This window comes from Schistocerca serialis, chromosome 8 (assembly GCF_023864345.2).
Source record: "Schistocerca serialis cubense isolate TAMUIC-IGC-003099 chromosome 8, iqSchSeri2.2, whole genome shotgun sequence".
Classification (NCBI taxonomy): domain Eukaryota; kingdom Metazoa; phylum Arthropoda; class Insecta; order Orthoptera; family Acrididae; genus Schistocerca; species Schistocerca serialis.
This window is the reverse complement of record NC_064645.1, coordinates 34,714,198-34,739,553: the sequence shown is the minus strand read 5'-3', so window position 1 is coordinate 34,739,553 and position 25,356 is coordinate 34,714,198. Positions and strand designations below refer to the sequence as shown.

Genomic DNA, 25,356 nt, shown 5'->3' with positions numbered 1-25,356 from the left:
CAACTAATTTTCACCATAAAACCTCACTCCTGTGGAAGGGGAAGGAGATGTACATGTGCTGACAGACTGAGTACGGGAGTCCTTTATTTTCAATAAAAGAAAAGTGAAATTTTTTTAAATGCATAAGCTATGGATGGCAATGGATCTTCACAAAGCCGTGCACGGGCCCTGGGTTGGCGACACATCAGATTTTTCCAGTATGTGCCGCTATCCCACAGCTTGTTCACGTGCTTGACGAACAAACAACCTTTCTACTGATGGGGTGACACTTAGGGAAGCGTCGCTTGCCTAGGCAGAGCTCCTACAGCAGCCAATCAGAAAGGTCCAGGTGACCACGTGTGAGCACCCACCGTGCCGAGCTGCGCGAACGAGGCGTGTGGATCGCCCTCTTTTACTGACAGGCCACTGACGAGATCAGACGCACTGGCCAGTTGCCTCCGTGCACGTTTCGAACACTGGCTCAATCTGCTTGCGCCTTAGGGCCGCTAAACTCACATAATGTACCCCAGCTAGGTCATCAGTAAATGTTTTCTCAATAAACGGGAGGCAGTTTGCCGACCGGAGTTGAAAAATTAACACTTGTTCTTTTTTAGACCCCACTTCCACCTCAGCCACATCCTGACATGCACAGTACGTACGTGTAAAACATTGAAAGATTATACATTATGTCATAAAAGAAACAGGACATCAGAGGATACTCCAAGAGCATCGGAATTTCATGAACCATAACTAAAATGTGCACATTTAAAGTGCATACTTAAAGTGCATACTTAAAATGCACATTCGTATGTCCAGATTCCCAATGAAGTAGACGTCGACTTGATATTAAGATTTTCAGAGTGGTTTTAGGGATGTAAATTTTGTTGGAGCATCAGTGCTGTATTATATCATGTTTGGTTCTTTATTATGGCATAATACCATACATGCTAGAAGATCAAAACGTGCACTTCAAATGCAGCAAACAGTTGAAACTAGCCAGTACTGTGGATCAAAACTAAAAAAAAATCGAAATTTTCAAAAACATGTTCATCTTGTAGCGCACATCTTTCTCGAAAGCCTGAAATGTATAACATATGTGTTCGAGGAAATGTAGGACATGTTATTTGGTCTTAAGTGTGCCAAAGTGCAGTGCCACGCCTCTTCATACAGCATTCTTTATCGCACATCACTATATTTCGCTCTGTGGAATTGTAACATGTATATTTTGTTACGGATGCCGTCAAACTATATTCAGGACAGTGGAAATTGAGGTGTCCTGTGGTGCCTCTCGTGCTCCCAGTCGTTTGAAATCCTGCCCCCTCTCCCATAAAAAAAACCTCGCAATTAATAGTGAATGGGATTATTTGTAATCGGGAGAACAAGAACTCTTCAGAAAATTTGCACTCTTTATTGCCTGTTAGCTAATAACTTGCTGTTTTGTGTGACATAAAATTAAATATAGGATACATAAAACCACTAAAGAGAAGAGACAAGCAAGAAAGTACACATTTCTTCAATCCTTAGCTCCTAGCATTTCTTCTCTCTAATCTTGCTACAGCCTTACACGGCGTGCTTTCCTTTCTGCGACAGAATCTATTACTTCATCAAAGTTCGTCAAACGTTTTGCTACATGAAAAAGCAAAATGTCGTTATCTAATACTGAAAAAGCTGTTAATACAAATAATACCCAAGACTGGTGTGGTTTCTCAATCTGATTATGTCTATTTTGTCACTGTCTGCTAGATAAAACAAAATAGGCCTTTCTAATATTGCAGCAATTTTGTAACACACACCAAATAAATGAGACTGTTTTGCCACAAATGGTCATTTTTATAACACGAAAGAATATAATTCACGAAGTATCAATACCAAATGCCTATTAGGCCTACTACAACCAAAAAAATTTGTGTTAGGAAATAGTTTCACATTTCATTCATACGCACCAGTTTCTCAAATGAGATCGAAAAGTAGTATTACAAAATTTTTATATAAATTTGGAATCCTTTTACTCTTCCTTAATTCATGTGACGTCCCCGTTTCTTCTGCTTCCTCATTCTAACAAACAATCTTGTCGTCACCAATTCTGTAGCTATCCCTGCCATTCTCAAAATTTGCTCACCAATTAACTTCTCTAACCCTGCCAGAATCACAGGTTTAGTAATCTCGCGATTATTCTCCGGTTAAGCATTGTTACATGTTTGTACAACACGTTTTCCGTGTTACTTCCACAATAGAACTTAAGAGGCTGCTAGCCGGGGACTGTACAACTGGTCCTTACTAGTCTAGCGATCTGGCCAAAAATTTTCTGTCAAAATTTCATTTTCTTGGATACACAGAGAAGATAATACGTAATTTTTCACACTTGTTATTGCTGTTAGTCATTTATTTCCATTCTGGTAGTCTGAATCTGTGGATTTCGTTAGTAATTATAACAACGCTGATCATTCGCAAACCCAATCAACCATATAATCAGAAAGCAATTGGCATTCATCCATTCGGCTTTACTCCGCTCAGCTTGTATAGCCCCATCCCCTTTTGTCTGCGGAAAGTTTACTTCTAGATGCGACGAAGATTCTTCTGACAGACACATCACATACACTCTGCACGCATTCAAAAATAAACTTATGATTCATTCAGAAATCAACTTAAAATGTGTTCAAGAATGATAAAAACCAACAGGAATGTGTTTTTAAAATCATATGAATAATCAATAGACCAATGTGCGCTGGATGCTAGGCGCTTTGTGAAACAAGTTTTTTTCCCCTCAAGAATATGAATTTGGCACCCCCTTTTCCCGGTAGCATCTAGCTGCTTGCTGCGACTGCTTGCACAGCCAACAGCCACATTCCTGTAGCCAGAAGGGGGAGAATCTACTACTCAAACGTGACTCAACTGCGCATGCGCATGAGCCCGCTCGTAACTGCTAAAACGAATCTAATGTAAACAGTTGTGACTCCACGCTCACCGGAGGCAATTTCTTTTTATGAAGCACTGCATAGTCTTTCTAAGGTCTTTGACACATTTTGCTGTTGGCAAAAGCTTGTATGAGCACATTTCCTTTGCAATTTATGTTTTATTTTAGTTTTTTTTTCCTCATTCACATTTTATTGTTGCAGTATTATTCTGCAGTAGCGGGATACAGTAATATCCTTTGTTAGAGTATTGATTTTTACCAGTCAAAATTACAAAAATTTAACTGAAAACTAAACAAAAAGTTCACGGAATTCTAAAAAATTGCCGGGTTTTTCCTGGTTTTCTCCCGGATGAAAAAATTCCCAGGTTTTTCCCAGATCTCCCGGTTGTCCTGGGTCGTATACACCCTGAACATATCTTAGAAAGACAGTTCATTGCAGTTGACAAAAAGTATTGTCTATTGAGGTCGAAGTTGAGTGTGAGAGTGAAGTCAACTGGTTGCATATAACACGTGTAAGTGAAACTAAGTCAATTGTTGGATTTTTTTACCAGCCACCCGATTCCGCTGTGACAGTTACAGAGTCATTCGCTGGACGCGACTTTAGCCCACTGAGTATAGACTAAGATGTCTATGGATTCATTGTGGAGGACACAGACAGACAGACAGACAGACAGACAGACAGTCAGTCAGTCAGTCATGCGAAATACTTTTGAACATCTTTTCTGAAAAGTGTCTCGTGCAGCTAGCTCAGCAGCCCACAGGCAATGGAAATATCTTAGACCTTGTAGCTGCAAATAAGCCAGACCTTATTGACAGTGCCAGTACAGAAACAGGGATTAGTGATCGAGATGTCATTATAGCATCAGTGATCACCGAAGTTAATAAATCAGTCAAGAAGGCTAGGAAAGTGTTTCTGCGAGATGGAGCAGATAAGCAGTTATTAACATATTACTTACACGGTGAATCTGCATCTCTTAGTTCCACTAAGGTGGATGTAGAGGAATTATGGGCAAAGTTTAAGCAGATTGTAAATTGTGGTCTGGAGAGTTACGTGCCCAGAGGGTGGATAAAGGATGGAAAAGACACCCCATTGTTGACCAGTCTGGTGTGGCAGTTGAAGATAGCAAAAACGAAAGCCAAAGTTTTAAATTTCACATTCAAAAAATCGTTCACAAAGGAGAACTGTACACAATGCCGTCATTTGACCACTGGGCAGACTCCTGTATGGAGGCCATAAAAATAAGCATACCTGGCGTAGAAAAGCGACTGAAATACTTGGAGGGGGGGGGGGATCACCAGGTCCAGATGGAATTCCAGTTCAATTTTACAAAGAGTACTCTACGGCACTGAGCCCTTACCTAGCTTGCATGTATGGTGAATCTCTCACCCAGCACAAAGCCCCAAGCGACTGCAAAAAAGCGCAGGTCATTCCAGTGTATAAGAAAGTAAAAGAACGGACCCGCAAAATTACTGACCAATATCCATAACTTCTGTTTGCTGCAGAATCCTTCAACATATTGTCAGTTCGAATATAATACATTTACTTGAGACTAAGAAGGTTGGTGGGGAGGCTTGCGTGCCTCATTGATACAGATAGCCGTACCGTAGGTGCAACCACAACAGAGGGGTATCTGTTGAGAGGCCAGACAAACATGTGGTTCCTGAAGAGGGGCAGCAGCCTTTTCAGTAGTTGCAGGGGGAACAGTCTGGATGATTGACTGATCTGGCCTTGTAACACTAACCAAAATAGCCTTGCTGTACTGGTACTGCGAATGGCTCAAAGCAAGGGGAAACTACAGCCGTAATTTTTCCTGAGGGCATGCAGCTTTACTGTATGATTAAATGATGATAGCGCCCTCATGGGTAAAATACTCCGGAGGTAAAATAGTCCCCCATTCGGATCTCCGGGTGGGTACTACTCAAGAGGATGTCGTTATCAGGAGAAAGAAACCTGGCGTTCTACGGATCGGAGCGTGGAATGTCAGATCCCTTATCGGGCAGGTAGGTTAGAAAATTTAAAAAGGGAAATGGATAGGTTAAAGTTAGATATAGTGGGAATTAGTGAAGTTCGGTGGCAGGAGGAACAAGACTTTTGGTCAGGTGAATACAGGGTTACAAATACAAAATCAAATTGGGGTAATGCAGGAGTAGGTTTAATAACGAATAAAAAAAATAGGAGTACGGGTAAGCTACTACAAACAGTATAGTGAATGCATTATTGTGGCCAAGATAGACACGAAGCCCACGCCTACTACAGTAGTACAAGTTTATATGCCAACTAGCTCTGCAGATGATGAAGAAATTGATGAAATGTATGATGAGATAAAAGAAATTATTCAGGTAGTGAAGGGAGACGAAAATTTAATAGTCATGGGTGACTGGAACTCGATTGTAGGAAAAGGGAGAGAAGGAAACATAATAGGTGAATATGGATTGGGGCTAAGAAATGAAAGAGAAAGCTGCCTGGTAGAACTGTGCACAGAGCATAACTTAATCATAGCTAACACTTGGTTCAAGAATCATGAAAGAAGGTTGTATACATGGAAGAACCCTGGAGATACTAAAAGGTATCAGATAGATTATATAATGGTAAGACAGAGATTTAGGAACCAGGTTTTAAATTGTAAGACATTTCCAGGGTCAGATGTTGACTCTGACCACAATCTATTGATTATGAACTGTACATTAAAACTGAAGAAACTGCAAAAAAAGTAGGAATTTAAGGAGATGGGACCTGGATAAACTGAAAGAACCAGAGGTTGTACAGAGTTTCAGGGAAAGCATAAGGGAACAATTGACAAGAATGGGGGAAAGAAATACAGTAGAAGAAGAATGGGTAGCTTTGAGGGATGAAATAGTGAAGGCAGCAGAGGAACAAATAGGTAAAAAGACGAGGGCTCGTAGAAACCCTTGGGTAACAGAAGAAATATTGAATTTAATTGATGAAAGGAGAAAATATAAAAATGCAATAAATGAAGCAGGCAAAAAGGAATACAAACGTCACAAAAATGATATCGACAGGAAGTGCAAAATGGCTAAGCAGGGATGGCTAGAGGACAAATGCAAGGATGTAGAGGCTTATCTCACTAGGGGTAAGATAGATACTGCCTACAGGAAAATTAAAGAGACCTTTGGAGAAAAGAGAACCACTTGGATGAATATCAAGAGCTCAGATGGAAACCCAGTTCTAAGCAAAGAAGGGAAAGCAGAAAGGTGAAAGGAGTATACAGAGGGTCTATACGTGGGCGATGTACTTGAGGACAATATTGTGGAAATGGAAGAGGAGGTAGATGAAGATGAAATGGGAGATATGATACTGCGTGAAGAGTTTGACAGACCTGAGTCGAAACAGGGCCCCCGGAGTAGACAACATTCCATTAGAACTATTGACAGCCTTGGGAGAGCCAGGCCTAACAAAACTCTACCATCTGGTGAGCAAGATGTACGAGACAGGCGAAATTCCCTCAGGCTTCAAGAAGAATATAATAATTCCAATCCCAAAGAAAGCCGGTGTTGACAGATGTGAAAATTACCGAACTATCAGTTTAATAAGTCACAGCTGCATAATACTAACACGAATTATTTACAGACGAATGGAAAAACTGGTAGAAGCCGGCCTCGGGGAAGATCAGTTTGGATTCCGTAGAAATGTTGGAACACGTGAGGCAATACTGACCCTACGACTTATCTTAGAAGAAAGATTAAGGAAAGGCAAACCTACATTTCTAGCATTTGTAGACTTACGAGAAAGCTTTTGACAATGTTGATTGGAATACTCTCTTTCAAGTTCTGAAGGTGGCAGCGGTAAAATACGGGGAGGGAAAGGCTATTTACAATTTGTACAGAAACCAGATGGCAGTTATAAGAGTCGAGGGGCATGAAAGGGAAGCAGTGGTTGGGAAGGGAGTGAGACAGTGTTGTAGCTTATCCCTAATGTTATTCAATCTGTATTTTGAGCAAGCAGTAAAGGAAACAAAAGAAAAATTCTGAGTAGGTATTAAAATCCATGGAGAAGAAATAAAAAGTTTGAGGTTCGCTAATGACATGGTAATTCTGTAAGGGGCTTGGAAGAGCAGTTGAATGGAATAGACAGTGTCTTGAAAGGAGGGTATAAGATGAACATCAACAAAAGCAAAACAAGGATAAGGGAATGTAGTCAAATTAAGTCAGGTGATGCTCAGGGAATTAGATTAGGAAATGAGACACTTAAAGTAGTAAAGGAGTTTCGCTATTTGGGGAGCAAAATAACTGATAATGGTCGAAGTAGAGAGGATATAAAATGTAGACTGGCAATGGCAAGGAAGGCATTTCTGAAGAAGAAAAAATTTGTTAACATCGAGTATAGATTTAAATGTCAGGAAGTCGTTTCTGAAAGTATTTGTATGGAGTGTAGCCATGTACGGAAGTGAAACGTGGAAGATAAGTAGTTTAGACAAGAAGAGAATAGAAGCTTTCGAAATGTGGTGCTACAGAGGAATGCTGAAGATTAGATGGGTAGATCACATAACTAATGAGGAGGTATTGAATAGAATTGGGGAGAAGAGGAGTTTGTGACACAACTTGACTAGAAGAAGGGATCGGTTGGTAGGACATGTTCTGAGGTTGGTAGGACATGTTCTGAGACAACGAGGGATCACCAATTTAGTATTGGAGGGCAGTGTGGAGGGTAAAAATCGTAGAGGGAGACCAAGAGATGAATACACTAAGCAGATTCAGAAGGATGTAGGGGGAATCAAACCAGTCTCAGGACTGAAGACCACAACAATAACAACAAGACGGTTATGTCCACAAATTAGCATGGTTTTCGACAGCATCACTCGAGCGAAACTCAGCTTGCACTTTTCTCACATGATATACTGAGAACTAAGGATGAAGGGCAATAGGCAGATACCATATTTCTAGCATTGGACACAGTGCCCAAATGCTGGCTGTTAAGGAAGACACAAGAATATGGAATAGGTTCACAGATATGGGAGTGAATCAAGGACTTCTTAAATAACCCAGTATGTTGTCCTCAATGGCGATTGAGGAGTGTCAGAGACAAGGGCATCATCAGGAGTGCCCCAGGGAAGTGTGATAGGACTGCTGTTGTTCTCTGTAAACATAAATGATTTGGTGGACAGGGTGGGCAACAATCTGCAGTTGTTTGCTGGTGATGCCGTGGTGTATGGTAAGATGTCAAAGTTGAGTGACTGTAGGTAGATACAACTTGGACAAAATTTCCAGTTGATGTGATGAATTGCAGCTAGCCCTAAATGTGGAATAATTTAAGTTAATGCGGATGAGTAAGAAGAACAAACCTGTAATGTTTGGATACAGTATTACTAGTGTTCTGCTCAACACAGTCAAGTCGTTTAAATATCTGGGAATTATGTTTCAAACCGATATGAGGTGGAACGAGCATGTGAGAACTCTGGTAGGGAAGGCAAATGGCTGACTTTGGTTTATTGGGAGAATTTTAGAAAACAGTGGTTCACCTGCGAAGGAGACTGCATGTAGGATGCTGATGTGACCAATTCTCAAGTACTGCTCGAGTGTTTGGGAGCTGTACCACATGGGATCCAAGGAAGGCGTCGAAGCAATTCAGAGGTGGGCAGATAGATTTGTTACCAGTAGGTTCGAACAACATGAAAGTGTTGCAGAGATGCTTTGGGAACTCACACGGGAGTCCCAGGAGGGAAGGCAGTGTTCTTTCTGAGAAATACTATTGAGAAAATTTAGAGAACTAGTATTTGAAACTGACTGCTGAACAATTCTACTGCCACGAGCATACATCATACGTAAGGACCACGAAGATAAGATACAAGAAATTAGGGCTCATAAGGAGGTGTACGGACATTTGTTGTTCCCTCGCACTGTTTGTGAGTGGAACAGGAGGGGAAATGACAAGCAGTGGTACAGTGTACCCTCCACCACGCACTGTACAGTGGCTTGTGGAGTATCGATATATATGTAGATGTAGATGTGATGTGGTCAGTCTGTTGCCACAATCTTAACATGTGTGGAACACACAGCTTGCTAATAAATTGCAGGAAGGACAGGGGATGGCTCAGTTTGTCTTTGATGGCTTGCCTGAGGATGGCTGGCTGATGCCTATTCAAAATATCATGTAGTGAAGTGAATGACAGCTGCAGGCCCGCAACTTCTCTGAATATTCAGTTCACTGCAAAACTTTTGAAATTCACAGTTATGCAACTTGTCTACCTTGTAGAACATGTGATCTCTCAGGTTTTCCTCTGCATGATTGATTACATACTTCCAGGTATTCAGTTGAAATGATGTTTCAATTTTTATGCACAATATTTTGATGACTGGTACAGTCATCTTAATCAGGTGCTGCAAGTTGTGTTGTAGCAAGTACTTGCTGCTTGAACTCCAACCAGATTGCGAGGTTCTGTTGGCACCACACCGCTATTTATAAGTTCATCTCCTGTCACCTGGGGACGAGATAGTTGGCGAAATATTAATAGACAACCAGACCCCGAGACTTTTTAAAACTGAAATCTACGTCACAGTTTATTAGATTTTCTGACACCTTTATTTCTATAGTCTCCTTAATTACAATGCCTCAGAAAATTGGTGTTTGCACAAGCACACTGGTCTCATTGTATTGCATCTCACAATTAAATATGAGGCAGTGCTCAGTGGCAGGTAATTTGCTCAGTTGTTTTACTCGGTGTGCCAATGATGTTCCTTGTACCTCTCCTCAAGTGCTCTAGTAGCCTACCCCACAAAAGATGAGCCACACTCGTATGGAATGTGGTACATACAGACCATTCAGAGACCTACACTGACTTAAACATGATTAAGAAAGCTTCTCTTTTTTGAGGGCGCAAAACTGCTATGGTCATTAGTGCCCGGTCCGTGACTTAGGAAACAGTAAAAACCGAAAATAGAAACCAACAGCAATGGGAACGAAACTCAAAAAAATGGAGAAACTAAAAGCAGAAGGAAAGCTTAAAAATCCACTACAGAAAGGGGTTGGTTGTCCCCAAAAAAAAAGGCTTCAAATGACTGACGTCATTTCACTGGCACTAATAAACTCGAGAACGCGATCAGCCGAGCGCGTGTCATCTGCTAAAATTGACGATATATCAGGCGACAGCTGTAGACGGGCGCGTAATGGAGTAAAATAGGGGCACTCAATTAAAAGGTGTCTTACCGTCCACTGCTGAGAGCAGTGGAGACGGAGAGGGGGAGGATCGCCGCTTAAAAGATGTTGATGGCTAAAAAGACAGTGCCCTATCCGGAGTCTAATTAAAATTACCTCCTCCCGACGACGCGTTCGGGAGGAAGAGGTCCAAGTACAGGAAAGAGCTTTCACGTCCCACAATTTATTATGGGGAAGTGTCGTCAAAGTGCGTGCCATAAAAGAACAACACAACGACATAAAACACTCCGTAGATTGGCGAAGGGAATCGATCGAATAGCTGGCCGAAGAAGAGAGACTGCAGCCTTGGCCGCTGTATCGGCCCCCTCATTTCCATAGATACTAACGTGTCCTGGGAGCCAGAGGAACGCCACCGAGACGCCCGCCAAGTGGAGCAAGCGCAGGCAGTCCTGAATCTGGTGGACCAGAGGGTGGACAGGGTAGAGAGCTTGGAGACTGAGGAGAGAACTGAGAGAATCTGAGCAGATAACATACTGTATCCGCTGATGGCGGCGGATGTAGTGGACAGCCTGGAGAACAGCGTAAAGCTTCGCAGTATAAACCGAACACTGGTCGGGAAGCCGAAATTGATTTGGGGTGTCGCCAACAATATAGGCACTCCCTACACCTAACGATGTTTTCGAGCCATCAGTGTAAATAAATGTGGCTTCCTTCATTTGTGCACATAGAGCAGCAAATGCCCGACGATAAACAAGTGAAGGGGTACCATCCTTGGGAAATTGTCAAAGGTCACGGAGCAGGCAGATCCGGGGACGGAGCCAAGGCGGTGCTGTACCCCAAGTTGTCAAGAAGGTTTTAGGAAAGCGGAAGGAAAGAGAATGGAGCAGTTGACAGAAGCGGACTCCCAGTGGTAGTAGGGAGGAGGGGCGGCCTGCATACCCTACACCAAAGGAGGCGTCAAAAAAAATGTCATGGGCTGGATTAGCAGGCATGGAAGACAGATGGCTAGCATAACGACTCAGAAGGACTGCTCGCCGATTGGACAGCGGAGGTTCAGCAGTATCAGCATAAAGGCTTTCCACTGGGCTGTGGATAGAGTCGAGATGACGAAGAATAGACGGCCGAGCAGAGGAGTAGACTATGCTTCCATAGTCCAATTTCAAGCGCACTAAGGCACGATAGAGGCGGAGAAGGACCACTCTGTCCGCTCCCCAGGAGGTACCATTCAGGACACGGAGGGTGTTAAGGGAACGCAGACAGCGAGCCGAAAGATAGGAAATGTGGGAGGACCAGCACAGTTTTCTGTCAAACATAAGACCCAAGAATTTAGCGACGTCCGAAAACGGAAGGTTGACAGGTCCTAGATGTAAAGAGGGTGGAAGAAACTCCTTACGACGCCAAAAATTAACACAAACGGTCTCACTGGGAGAAAAACGGAAGCCGGTTTCGGTGCTCCAAGAGTAGAGGCGATCGAGACATCCTTGAAGATGTCGTTCCAGAAGGCTGGTCCGTTGAGAGCTGTAGTAGATCGCAAAATCGTCCACATAGAGGGAGCCCGAGACATCAGGAAGGAGACAATCCATAATTGGATCTATGGCAATAGCAAACAGTACAACACTTAGCACGGAGCCCTGGGGTATCCCGTTTTCTTGGGAGAAAGTACGGGAGAGAGTAGTGTTCACCCACACTCTAAATGTGCGCTCTGCCATAAATTCGCGAAGAAAAAGGGGCAGCCAACCTCGAAAGCCCCAAGAGAACCGTGTGCGGAGGATGCCTGTCCTCCAACAGGTATCGTATGCTCTCTCCAGCTCAAAAAATATTGCTACTGTTTGGCGTTTCCGGAGAAAATTGTTCATGATATAAGTGGAGAGAGAAACAGGATGGTCAACTGCAGAACGATGCCTTCGGAAACCGCATTGGGCAGGTGTTAAAAGACTGCGAGACTCCAGCCACCAAGCTAAACGGCAATTCACCATACACTCCAAAACCTTACATACACTACTCGTGAGAGAAATGGGGCGACAGCTAGAGGGGAGATGTTTGTCCTTTCCAGGTTTCGGAACAAGAACGACGATAGCTTCCCGCCATCATCTGGGAAAAGTACTGTCGGTCCAAATTCGATTATAAATGCGAAGGAGGTAACACAGACTATGGCTATGCAGCAACATTTGGATGTGGATACTATCCGGTCCTGGGACGGAGGAGCGAGAAGAATAGAGTGCATGTTGGAGTTCCCGCATGGAGAAAACAGTATTATAGCTTTCGCGATTTTGAGAGAAGAAAGCAAGAGGTTGCACTTCCGCTGCACGTTTCTTCGGGAGAAACGCTGGCAGGTTATTTGAAGAGCTCGAAATCTCAACAAAGTGTTTACCCAAGGAGTTAGAAATTGCTACGGGGTCCACTAACGTATCACGCACGACAATGAGCCCAGAGACCGGGGAGAAACTAAGCATGCCTGATAACTGTCGAAGCCGACTCCAAACGTCCGAGGAGGGAGTGAAGGTGTTAAATGAGCTAATAAAGAATTTCCAGCTTACCTTCTTGCCATCGCAGATGACGCGACGGCATCGCGCACGGAACTGCTTATAGCGGATACAGCTGGCCAAAGTAGGATGGTGGCGGAAAACGCGAAGAGCACGTTACTGCTCACGTATCGCGTCACGGCATGCCTCGTTCCACCAAGGAACTGGGGGGGCGCCGGGGCAATTCGGAGGTGCGTGGTATTGAACGTTCCGCAGCCGTGAGAATAACATCGGTAATATGTGTGACCTCATCGTCGACGCTAGGAAAGTGACGGTCATCGAATGTCGCTAGAGACGAAAAAAGTGTCCAATCGGCTTGGGCAAACTTCCAGCGTCGCGGGCGCATATAGGGCAGTTGAGGCTGCAGTCTAAGGACACATGGAAAGTGGTCACTCGAGTGTGTATCATCAAGGGTGAACCATTCGAAGAGCCGATCTAGCGGAACAGTACCGACCGAAAGGTCCAAATGAGAGAAAGTTGTCGTGGAGGCAGACAAAAATGTAGGGACCCCAGTGTTGAGGCAAACTAGATCCGTTTGGTGGAAGCCATCTAGCAATAGTGAGCCACGTAGACAAGGATGTGGAGATCCCCAAAGCGGGTGGTGGGCATTGAAGTCCCCAACCCGCAAATAGGGGGGTGGAAGCTGACCAAGAAGATGAAGGAGATCAGCTCGTGCCATTGGTGTGGACGAGGGAATGTATACAGTACAAAGAGAAAAGGTATATCCAGAAAGGGAAAGACGGACAGCAACAGCTTGGAAGGAAGTGTTTAAGTGGATTGGGTGATAATGGAGAGTATCATGGAGAAGAATCATGAGTCCTCCATGGGCTGGAGTGCCTTCGACAGAGGGGAGATCAAATCGGACGGACTGAAAATGGGGGAGAACAAAGCGGTCATGGGGACGCAGCTTTGTTTCCTGAAGCCAGAAGATGGCTGGCGAGCAGGATCGTAAGAGGATCGACAATTCATCTCGATTGGCTCGAATGCCGCTGATATTCCAGTGGATAATGGACATAGGGTGAAACAAAAATTGAGGAATGTGACCAAGGTTGCCGTCAACTCAACGACTGCTCAGAGCTTGCGACTGACAGCATGGAATGGCATTCAGCCGAAGGCAAAAGATCCTGATCCATAGGTTGTTCAGGAGCAGCTCCTGCCACCAGCGATCGGCCGGTTGATCGGCCGCCAGCAGTGCGCCTCGGCGACACAGAAGACGGCCGAGGGCGATTTCCGCCAGGTGGTGCTGTAGATGAGACACGCCTTGGCGGAGAAGGAGATGAACTGGGTTTCTTATTAGCCTTCTTGGAAATATGATGTTTAGATGAAGGAGGAACCAATGGTTGTGAAGTTGGGGTATGTAAAAAATCTTCACGAGTATGCTCTTTTTTCGAAGTCTTGGTGTCTGACTTTTGGGCTCGAGATTTAGCAGAACCCGATGAAGGGTGAGCCGTAGAGTGGGCTGGCGAAAGTGGTGAGGTTGAACGGGCGATCTTTGCGCTGGCCGATCTGACGACCGTGGCACTAAAGGTGAAGTCGCAAGTCTGCGTGGCCGCCTCCTTCGTTGGCCGAGGAGAAGCAAGGACAGTGCTGTATTTTCCTGTCTGAGGCACGGTGGGCTGTCGACTGGCGAATAATTTTCGAGCAGCAAAGGTCGACACCTTTTCCTTCACTCTGATTTCCTGGATGAGCTTTTCATCTTTAAAAATGGGGCAATCTCGAGAGGAAGCAGCGTGGTCACCCATACAGTTAATGCAGCGAGGGGATGGAGGTGGACAAGCACCCTCATGGGCGTCCTTGCCACACGTAACACATTTGGCCGGATTGGAACAGGATTGGCTGGTGTGATTGAACCGCTGACACCAATAGCAACGGATAGGGTTTGGGGCGTAAGGGCGAACGGAAATTATCTCATAGCCTGCTTTGATTTTGGATGGGAGTTGAACTCTGTCAAATGTCAAGAAGACAGTGCGGGTTGGAATGATGTTCGTGTCAACCCTTTTCATAACTCTATGAACAGCCGTTACGCCCTGGTCAGACAGGTAGTGCTGAATTTCGTCGTCAGACAATCCATCGAGGGAGCGTGTATAAACGACTACACGCGAGGAATTTAAAGTACGGTGCGATTCCACCCAGACAGGGAAGGTGTGGAGAAGTGAAGTACACAGCAATTTTTGTGCCTGGAGGGCACTGACTGTTTCTAACAACAAGGTGCCATTCCGTAATCTGGAACAACACTTTACAGGACCTGCAATTGTGTCGACACCTTTCTGAATAATGAAAGGGTTGACCGTGGAGAAGTCATGACCTTCATCAGACCGAGAAACAACAAGGAACTGTAGCAACGAGGGAAGAACTGTCTGTGGCTGAGACTCAGTGAACTTACGCTTGTGAGCAGACATAGTGGAAGGCGAGGAAACCATTGCGGAAGAATCCCCCATGATTACCGGCATCTCCGATAGCGCGCTCCTCCCTTGTGGGGGCCCTCTCTGAGGGCATTCCCGCCTTAGGTGATTGTTCACACCTCAGGTCACACCTCCCGACAAACGGACGGAGGGACCAATCGGCACTTTCGGAAGGTATCAGCTCGGGTAATCACCCGTCCCTGGGCCTGGCCGTTACCAGGGGGTACGTACGTGTCCTACCTGTCTACCCGGGGCAGGGAATTACGCGTTACCCCGTCACCGGCTACGCTCGAAAATGCGTGGGTCAGCCTTCAGACACGCACAGGGTGGAAGAAAGAGAAAGGGAAAAACAAAGAAAGGGAAAGGAAAGAAGAGAGGTCTCAAACGCCGCAGCGGAGAAAAGGGTAAAGAGAAGAGGTAAGGAAAAGAGAAGGACAAAGGAAGGATGAAGACATACAAGCAGAGAAGGCGAAGAATGCGTTACATTTACGAGCATACCTCTCTGGACATAGGCACAAACCATACTCCCAGAGGGGGAGAAAGGGAAGGAAAGAGCCAGAGGTGAGGGGAGGGGGGGCGAAGATGGGGGATAGGGAAGGATGCGGAAAAGGAAGGTATGCAGCCCGGAAAGGAAGGAGGGCCAAATTAGCTCGGGGTCCTGTGCTCGCTACGCACGTATCCACAAAAGAGTTGTGGACCCCCTGGGGGGGACTAAGAAAGTGTTTTATCTATGCTGACTGGAGTATAATATGCTGAATGCCATGCTTCTGTAGGGAGTTTACCCATCTTCCCACAGAAAGGACCAAAATAAGGAGAATAACCAATTCTTGTCTTCACTTTCTCTCAGTCTCAACCGCTTCCTCAGACATTGCTGATTTTGACTGCAACAACCACTCAATCTGTCGATCTTACTACTCATTCACCTGGAACACTATTCTCGATCCTACTGAATGTACCTTTCATACACAGCAAAAGTTTCTGAAGCCAGCTAAAGGCAAAGATTTAGTATACGAAGTAGAGATGGACCATTCTGTTAGCATACATCTGATATAGCATTCTACATTGCTCAGATAAAACAACATAGCAGCTAAATGAGAATACTACAACAGGAACCTTAACTTGAAAATAACGACTGAACCAAAGGTGAGCACCCATCAGAGAAACAGAAGGCCATTGAAGTTTTAGGAGTTCATATTAGCTTGGACTGTGAATATTAACATACACATTTTCTATCTCGATTTTAGCTATCATCTGATCAACATTGTTCACAGTGTGGTCCATCATGTGCAGTGATGAGTAAAGCAGCAGAATGATGAACTGCCATGTTCCAGGCACTAGAAGGAAATGTAAAAGCAGTATCACAGGTGTTAGCCAGTAAAAAAAAAAATTACCCAGCATTCAGTCACCACGTGGTAACTTCAGCAGAGGGGACCAAGTAATTTGTACAGAGAAGCTTTATGGCATCTTATAAATGTGAATTTACCCATATCAAGGATCCAGACAGTCACTAAAATGTTGAATCTCATTGCAACTAATGGTGAGGGAACACCCACAAGAGATTAACTGCAAGTGCAAGAAGCCTCCAGGAGGAAGTTCCCAGCTGGACTGAAAAACCTGTAAATGTTATCTGCAATTGTAATGTTATGGTTCTTGATATGAATACCAAATTTGTGATTTATCAAATCTAGGTTACCATGGGGGAAAAAAGAGGTGTAGATTCAGTAATCTTCCAAAATTAAGTCACTTGCAGAAGGTACTCAATACAGACACTGTACTGAGAAATTGATAAGACTGATAATTTAATTCAGTACCATCCATTCACATAATTAAAAACTACAAAAAAATGAAAATATGCATATATATTGAAAATATTTGGTATTTAAGAGAAGTGTATATTCAACATGCATTGAAACATGAACAGCTGGAGCAGGGATGGCAGGCAGATTTAAAAACTCCTGCACACTTTACCTCTCATCTCTCTGCTTCCCACTGGTTGATGCCCAGGACCAGCCAGGTTCCTGGATTTCAGTAACATTTGCCCCTGTGGCACAGAGCAATTGCAGATGGTCAGAATAAAATTCGCAGTATACAGTCTAACTTGAAAATACTACTATTTATTTATGACAGGTTTCAGATTGCAATAATCCATTATCACATTTGAAATTTTGATGAAACATGTATTCTGTCACAGATATTTTACAGAGGATTTGGAGATATAATACAGGGTTTCCCACACAAACCTCCCTGATTTCAAAGACCAAGGGGGAAAAAAAGACCACAGTAGATACAGCAATAAAAAATTCACCACACTGTAGAGCATTTCACAGAGTTTATTTATTTATCATCAATACACTTCTACATGTGAACCATTTGTAGCAAGAACAATATCGAGTCTATATTCAATTTCTTGCCAAGTTCTTGGTAACATTTCCTCTGTTATTATTGCAATCCCATTACTGATATGATGTCGCAACATAGGAATATAGTCCACTTTGGTCGCATACACGTGGGCCTTCAAGAATCCCCACATGATCAAATCCAGCGGCGTAATGTCGGGTGAACGTGGTGGCCAGGCAATGGGTCCTCCATGTCCAGTCCAATGATTGGGAAATTTCCTATCCAGGAACTTGCGAATAGCTGTTGACCAATGCGGTGGAGTTCCATCTTGTTAGAAAATGAGGTTGGGTTGCAAGTCTTTTATCTGAGGGTACACAAACTGCTCCAACATGTCCAGATACCCTGACCTATTCACTATCTGTTCGCAAAGAAGAACGGTACAATAATCCTGTAGTGCATTAGCCCGCACCAGACATTTAGTTTAGGGCTATCACAAACATGTTCAATGACAACGTGTGGATTTTGTGAACCCCAAATATGAACATTATGCCTATTAACCTTTCCTGATAGATGATAGGTTGCCTGATCTGAGAATAAACATCTTTCCAGGAAGCTGGCATCCATATCAGTATGCTGCAGCACGTACGCAGCAAATTGTTGGTGTGGTTTGTCATTCGCCGTCAGATGTTGCAGAATTTGCACTTCGCAAGCACACGTACAAAGATGCCGGTGAACTACACGATGCAAAATTGATTGCGGTACGTCAAGTTGCCTAGATGCTTGACGAATTGACGTACGTGGGCTTCTGTGAAACATTTGTCTGATGTCCTCCGCTGTCTCATCTGAAACTCCATAATGTGCACTGCCAGAATGTTTCAAAACACTTCCTGCTGCCAGAAACTTCCTGTAGCATTCCTTAATTGTTTTCACATCAGGTGGATCACATTCATATATACAACGATAATTTTTCTGAACAGTAATTGACGATTTTGTTTCTGCAAACCACACTACTGCTTGCGTGTGCTGCTGTGGAGTTTCCATTTTCACTTCATATGACCATGCTGCACTCTGGCAACGATACTTGGCACTTCTGATGTGGGAATATAAAGTCTTTGAGATGCTCTACAATGTGGTGCATTTTTCATTGTCGTATCTACTGTGGTTTTTCTCTCCTGGGTCCTTGAAATCAGGGAGGTTTGAGTGGGACACCCTGTATAAACTCTCAGAAAAATCTCTGTCAATTATTTACAAAACTGTTTCATCACTACTCTAAATTCGATAGTGAATGTTTGCACTCTGAAACTGGTTGTCAATAACTTGTTACATGCAGGTGAGACTCTATATAGTATATACTGTGTACTATAAACCAGATCCAGCTATTCTGTTGTTTCCCGCCTCAGTGCTGAGATGTTTACTTTGAAGACACAACCCCCCCCCCCCCCTCCTCCACCTCCACCTCCTCCTCCTCCTCAGTCAATGTTCTGTCCATATAATACCACATCATTGGTGGGGTGTTAAACCTTACCACTGCTCAATTTTCCTGTTTGCTGTTTCTAGCATTTTAAAAGTGAAGTCAACCTAGTCATCAAACACAAACACACACACACACACACACACACACACACACACACACACGTCCAGGGTTTCATCACATATAGTTCAAGTACAGCATAAGATTTTATACATTATAAAGGCAATCATCCCTGTGCATAGAAGTGACTTCTCAAACCTACTAATGTTTCGCTTTCCAACTGCATTGCTTCCCAGTTTTTTAGGTACTTCCACATGTAACTCATTATACCAAGGATGCACTGCAGGAGTGCTGCATTTTCTTCACCCAAGGAATTATCTGCAAGAAGATGATGACAAATCAGTAACTGACCAATTACAAGTCTATTTATTTATAAAAATCATTATATGTATTGTATGAGTATATTCCATATATCCTCAAACTACTGAATTGATTTCAAATGAACTTTGTACACATGTGACTTACTATCTATAAAGAATCACTGCGGAGATAATAATTAACTACCTCCCTTACAGATGGCAGAGTGACATGAAGTATAACTATGAAAAGACTGAAGCGAATCGAATTTTGTACACACATGACTCTTTTTTTGTATAAACATACCGTGGGGATGGGATTGGATATGACAGGATTCAGAGAAAAACTGCAGGGCGAAGTTTGCTACACATACATATGAAATGTGTGTGTAAATATGGGCGAAATATGTTAAACAATGGAAAAGATAGACTGCTACTCACCAAATACCAGAGATATTGAGTTGCAGACAGACATAACAAAATGACTGCTAAGCATGTAAGCTTTTGGCCAGAAGGACTGCTTTTTAAAAAACCTCACACACATATTTTCACATAAATTCAACTCACACACACACGGCTACTGTCTCTGGTTGCTGTAAAATATATGTATAACATGTAAATGTTTGCAATATACTAACATAAGTGTATGCAGATGAACATGCGAACAAAAGGTTAGTATAAAATAATTTTGAACAATTAGCACTTACATGGCTCACAGTCAATCTTTAGCAGAGTATGCACAGTGACAAAGATTTCGTGACTCATTAAAACAGTGCACCAAACCAAATGAACTCAGAGCCCTGTGCCACTCTACAAAAACACGCTGCATGGGCTGTCTAACAGCTTCTGCATGCTACTGATTGCTCACAGTGCATTTCAAACCTCACACATCCTGTGTGGGCACATCCTGCACATAGTGTGCAGTTCGGCTTATCCACAGCTTTGGGAACATCACCTGGATAAATGAAAAAGGGAAGTTCTACTGGTTCTTGATAGAGTATTTTGTAATGCCATGTCATCAAGTATATGTATCTTTGTACCTCACAATGGCATTAACAGCTGGAAACTGGTTTGTAACATATGATAATTAATAGTGTAGAATACTACACCAGTGACATTTGTTTTTTCATTTCTAACATTAAATCTGTTCCTAACATGCTCTCTCTCTTTTCAATCATTTATCCCCACTGGCAGGGTCTGCTGTTATGGTTAACCGGATTTGGCGTGTTAATTTTAAGGGGTGGCTGGATGCCCTTCCTGTCGCCACCATGTGCCCCCCCCCCCCCCCCCCCCCCCCCCCCCCCCCCCGGACAGAATGTGGGTACCACAACTGTCTGTGTCTAGCATAATCCATGGAATAGTGAGAATGTGTTTCAAAGGTCTGTCAGTCGTGTAACAAAAGCAGAACATGGGGACCAGCCTGGTATTCACCTAGCGGGATGTGAAAAACCACCTAAAAACACATCCATGTCAGCCATCGTTGTTAGTTCACCAGGCGGATTCAATCCGGGGCCAGCGCGCCTACGTGAGCCCAGGAAGCAGTGCGTTAGCACTCTCAGCTACCCTAGCGGATTCTTCCTAACACATGCTCAGGTGGCATAATTAATAGTGCACTACCTGCACTAAGATATGGTTCTGGGTTTGCAAGTTTGAATCTGTATGTGGCACACCTTTAATTTTAGAAAATATTTAATTAACACTTATTTCATCATTAACACTTATATTTCACACAGTAGTAGACTCCAACAAAACTTGTAGTGTCCAAACTTAATACAGGACCTGCAGAGACAGAAGAAACCAAGTTTAAAGATTGATCTGACATAACTGTGAATCTAGAGATGTGTTTTACCATCAGAAGGATTATTTTGGTTACTTTCATTAAGACTTTAATGCTCCACTTATAAATGTAACAGCTCTGATACAGAATGGAGGGCTGCTGTTTAACACAATTCAGATTGTAGCAGCTTTTTACAAAGCAGCAGTAGGTTTCTTTCTTTCCTTTTAACATATTATGTCAAATTTAACTGGGGGACTTTACAATGCCATGCTGACACTATGGGTTAACTTACAATGTAGACTGCTGAGAAAATGTGTATAGTCATCCAAAATTGCTTTAGGACTGACAGCAAGAACAGAGCTGGTAGGAAGCGAAGCCCACACAGCAGGCCGGCTAACTTCCCACAAACATCACGCTACCTGCAGCTGCAGCAATTCCCCTATGTTACCAAACCTGCAACTGACACAACACCACTTCCTGTTTCCAGTGGGCTTTAGCTGCAGCCAGCTTGCTGTCCTGTAAGATCACTGTGCCCTGTGAATTTCTGTGTTTGTTTTTACAGTTTTAAGAATTATTCTTTTATTTGTTGTTACCATTATTCATTTTTTCCATTATTCATTGTGTCGAACTGAAAAATGTCAGCAGGAAGTTCACTTAGAGTTATAACTGGAAATGTTATTTATAGATTGTGCAGAAACCAGACTGAAGTTATACGAGCCAGGGGGCCTGAGAGGTAAGCAGTGGTTAAGAAGGAAGAGCGATTGGGTTGTCGCCTATCTCCAACATTATTCAATCTACACACTTAAGCTGTGAAAGAAACCAAGCAAAAATTTGGAATAGGAATTAAATATCAGGGAGCAGAATAAAAACAATGTGGTTTGCCAATGGCACTGTAATTCTGTAAGACACACCAGAAGACTCAAAAGAGTAACTGAATGGAATCGACAGTGCCTTGAAAAGACTTTACCAGATGAACATAAATAAAAATAAATCAAGAGTAACGGAATGCAGTTGAATTAAATCAAGAGATTCTGAGGGAATGATATTAGAACTCGTTCCAAGTCTTTGAAGGTTCTTTTTACTGATACAAGTTCTGGAACATCATCAGTGAATTAATCTTCTATATTACTATATAAAGAGAAGACATCACTTAATATTGTTTCCAAAAATCTCAAAAAGTACAAGATCGATTTACTTAAAATTTTTACACTATACATAATGAACATTTGGATGGACATAGGAATGTATGTAATTTATGAACTATTACCACCCCAGTGGCAAGTGGGAGAATTTTGTTTGCCACTATGTTGTCAAGCCTCATTTGACATTATTTTTCATAGCTCTCACATGCTTCATTCTCGAATCTGACTGTACTAGGCATCAACGCTGCATAGTACTGTCATCTACGGAAGCCTGTGTTATCTCGGTGTTGGAACTGTAGCACTTGTGTTCAGCAGGAAGGTTGTAATAATCATGAACAAGTTAGCAGGTGCAAAATGGCTAGTTCTTCACACGCAGTCTTTCTGACGGTGAGATTGTAGAGCTTTTAGAGAAATGTAAAAGTGTAAATGAGGGTGACAATGATTTACCATTATTTGTTGTTTCCGTTAATCGTTGTGTGGTACTGAACATCGTCAGCGGGAAGTTCATTGAAAGTTACAACCAGAAAGTTCAACATCATTCTCCTGGCCAGGGAATTGCCATATGAAGACAGTTAGGAGAAATGGTTTGTGAATTATGTGCTTATTTTCAGAATGAAAAACTTAATGGTGGCCACCTGCTCTCCATTAGCAAAGTGATCAACAGAACCGCTGCAGCTCTGAATATAAACAAAAATACTATTGTGCAGGTTGTGAAGGAAATGTTGGTTAAAGAAAAGGAAGCTGAATAACCACCGAAACATAATGCCCCTGGGGAAAAGAGTCATATGGATAAGCAGATTACCAATTTTGATTCGTTGCAGAGCGTTTAATTTTCACTCTGTGGCAGAGTGTACACTGATATGAAACTTCCTGGCAGATTAAAACTGTAAGGCTTAGGTCATGAGTTTGAGTCTCGATCCGGCACATAGTTTTAATCTGATGATGTTTGCTTTGTGGGGCACTCAACAATGCGGTCATCAGCCAATTTTTTCACATTCCAATCTAACCACTGTCATGAATGATGATGATGACAACACAAACACCCAGGCCTTAGGCAAAGAAAATCCCAATCCAGGCGGGAATCAAACCCGGGACCCCATGATCCAGAGTCAGTAACGCTAGCCACTAGACCATGAGCTGCGGACACAATTTCAACCTGCTAGGAAGTTTCATATCAGCACATATGCCACTGTAGAGTGAAGACGTCATCTTGGAAACATCGCCCAGGTTGTGACTAAGCCACACATCTCTGCAATATCCTTTTTTCGCTTCTGTGAAGTTTGTAAGATGGAAGACGAGGTACTGGCAGAAGTAGAACTGTTGGGACGTGTCATGAGTCGTGCTTGGGTAGCGCAGGTGGTAAAGTACCTGCCAGCAAAAGCCAAAGGTCCCAAGTTCGAGTCTCAGTCCAGCACACAGTTTTAATCTGCCAGGAAGTTTCCTATCAGTGCACACTCCGCTGCAGGGTGAATATCTCATTCTGGAAACATCCCCCAGGCTGTGGCTAAGCCACGTCTCCGCAATATCCTTTTTTCCAGGAGTGCTAGTTCCGCAAGGTTCGCAGGAGAGCTTCTGTAAAGTTTGGAAGGTAGGAGACGAGATACTGGCAGAAGTAAAGCTGTGAGGACGGTGCATGAGTCATGCTTGGGTAGCTCAGATGATACAGCACTTTGCAAAGGCAAAGGTCCCAAGTTCGAGTCTCGGTCCAGCACACAGGAAATTTCATTAGGATGCCACTTTACCACTGCCATTTCAACCCAATAAAGTTAATATGGGACCAAATTAAAGGTTGCATTGCCAGTAATAATAATAATAAATTTATCCTACCTGCAGTCGAAGCACTCACACAAGAATCTGTCAGGAAAATCACTGCTGAAGAGTGGAAGAAAGCTGCCAAACATACGGAGAGCACCAAGGAAAGAGCATGGCTCAATGAAGCTTTTTCGGAAAAGTCAGTGGAGGGCATGATAATTTCATTTAATGACAACATTGACAGTGATAAAGACACTTCAAGAATCCATCACAACAATAAGAGTGACATCAGTGGAGTTTTCCTACTATCACAGTAGAAATGGAGCACAGGCAGATTCAGCTACATGTCTGCCACATGCAGTTTACATCTGGAAGAGAGTGTGTGTGTGTGTGTGTGTGTGTTAGTCGTCTATTTATGATGAAGGCCTTACTGGCCGAAAGCTTTATTTGTGACAGTCTTTTTGTTGTGTCTATCTGTGACTCAGTATCTCTGCTATATGGTGAGTAGCAACTTTCCTTTTCATAATATTGTAACAAGATTATAGCATTGTAAGTTTTGAAATTTTAATTAGGAGGCCTTAAAAACAACTAATTCCAAAGGACATTCGTCTTAGGAATTCAGTATGTATCTCAAAAAATAAATATTACTGTTTACAAAAGGCATATACGCGGAAAAAAAAGGATTTTTCCCAGATTTCCCAGTTAAAAATACACTTTTTCCTGGGTGGAAATACAGTATACCCCTGGTGCAAGTACATTTTTTCCGTATTAAGTGAAAATATGCTTTCCCTTGGAGCTGTAAAACTTACCAATCCTTTAAATGGTGAATGTTTTATACACTGGTACAGAACTTCCCAGCACTTTAAGAAACAAAACTCAGCAAAAAACATTGTGTTTTGGAAAGATCTTAGATGCATACCAACATTTGCACTGTATGTTTTGGCATTACTACTGTATAAACAGGAATTCCACCAAATACAGCACAGTAGCTTCCGAAGCACAGAAATTGAGACTGCGATGTACTTTTGTCTCAGCCAACCATAGCTCTTGTCACATGATCTCACCAGCCAATGACAGCAAACATTTAGAGTATAGGACATGTGATGTAGTCAGCCAATAGTAACATCATAATTAAGTAGCATGAACACACAAATAAAGTTAATGGTTTTCCAGTATAGCTACAAGAGAAGCTAAGCTTTCATCTATAATGTTCGTCGTCAAAAACTCCCTCATCCCCCAACTCCACCCCACCCTAACCTCCACCACTGGTGTTATTAGGCAGGATACTAAGAACACTGCTTAAATTCCAGCAGCTGAATATTTCTAACAAGTACAATTATTAATTTCAGTACAGTGCACCGAACCTTTTGTTAGTTACCTGGCTGACTACACGTTCTGTTGAGCACTTTAACTTTTCCATAGAAGAACCAATCAAGGATGAAATTGCTCAAAAACTCACTTCACACTTTTTTTTTAAGAATAATTATACATTTTGCCATCATTACTGCCTAATTTGTAATATATGTAACAACTAATATAAATATGGAAAGTTAACCTTGAAACTTGGTCTTTTTTAGCACGTGTTATCCTTTA

General features: G+C 42.8%; 1 protein-coding gene across 1 annotated transcript in view; it reads right to left on the bottom strand.

Moving 5' to 3' along the window:
• Window positions 1-25,356, bottom strand: part of LOC126416187 (testis-expressed protein 10 homolog) — a 159,909-nt gene that overhangs the window by 41,743 nt on the left and 92,810 nt on the right. The window contains exon 6 of the mRNA XM_050083769.1: window positions 18,999-19,114. Within this exon, the coding sequence (XP_049939726.1) occupies window positions 18,999-19,114 (116 nt within the window). The remainder of the gene's footprint in view (window positions 1-18,998; window positions 19,115-25,356) is intronic.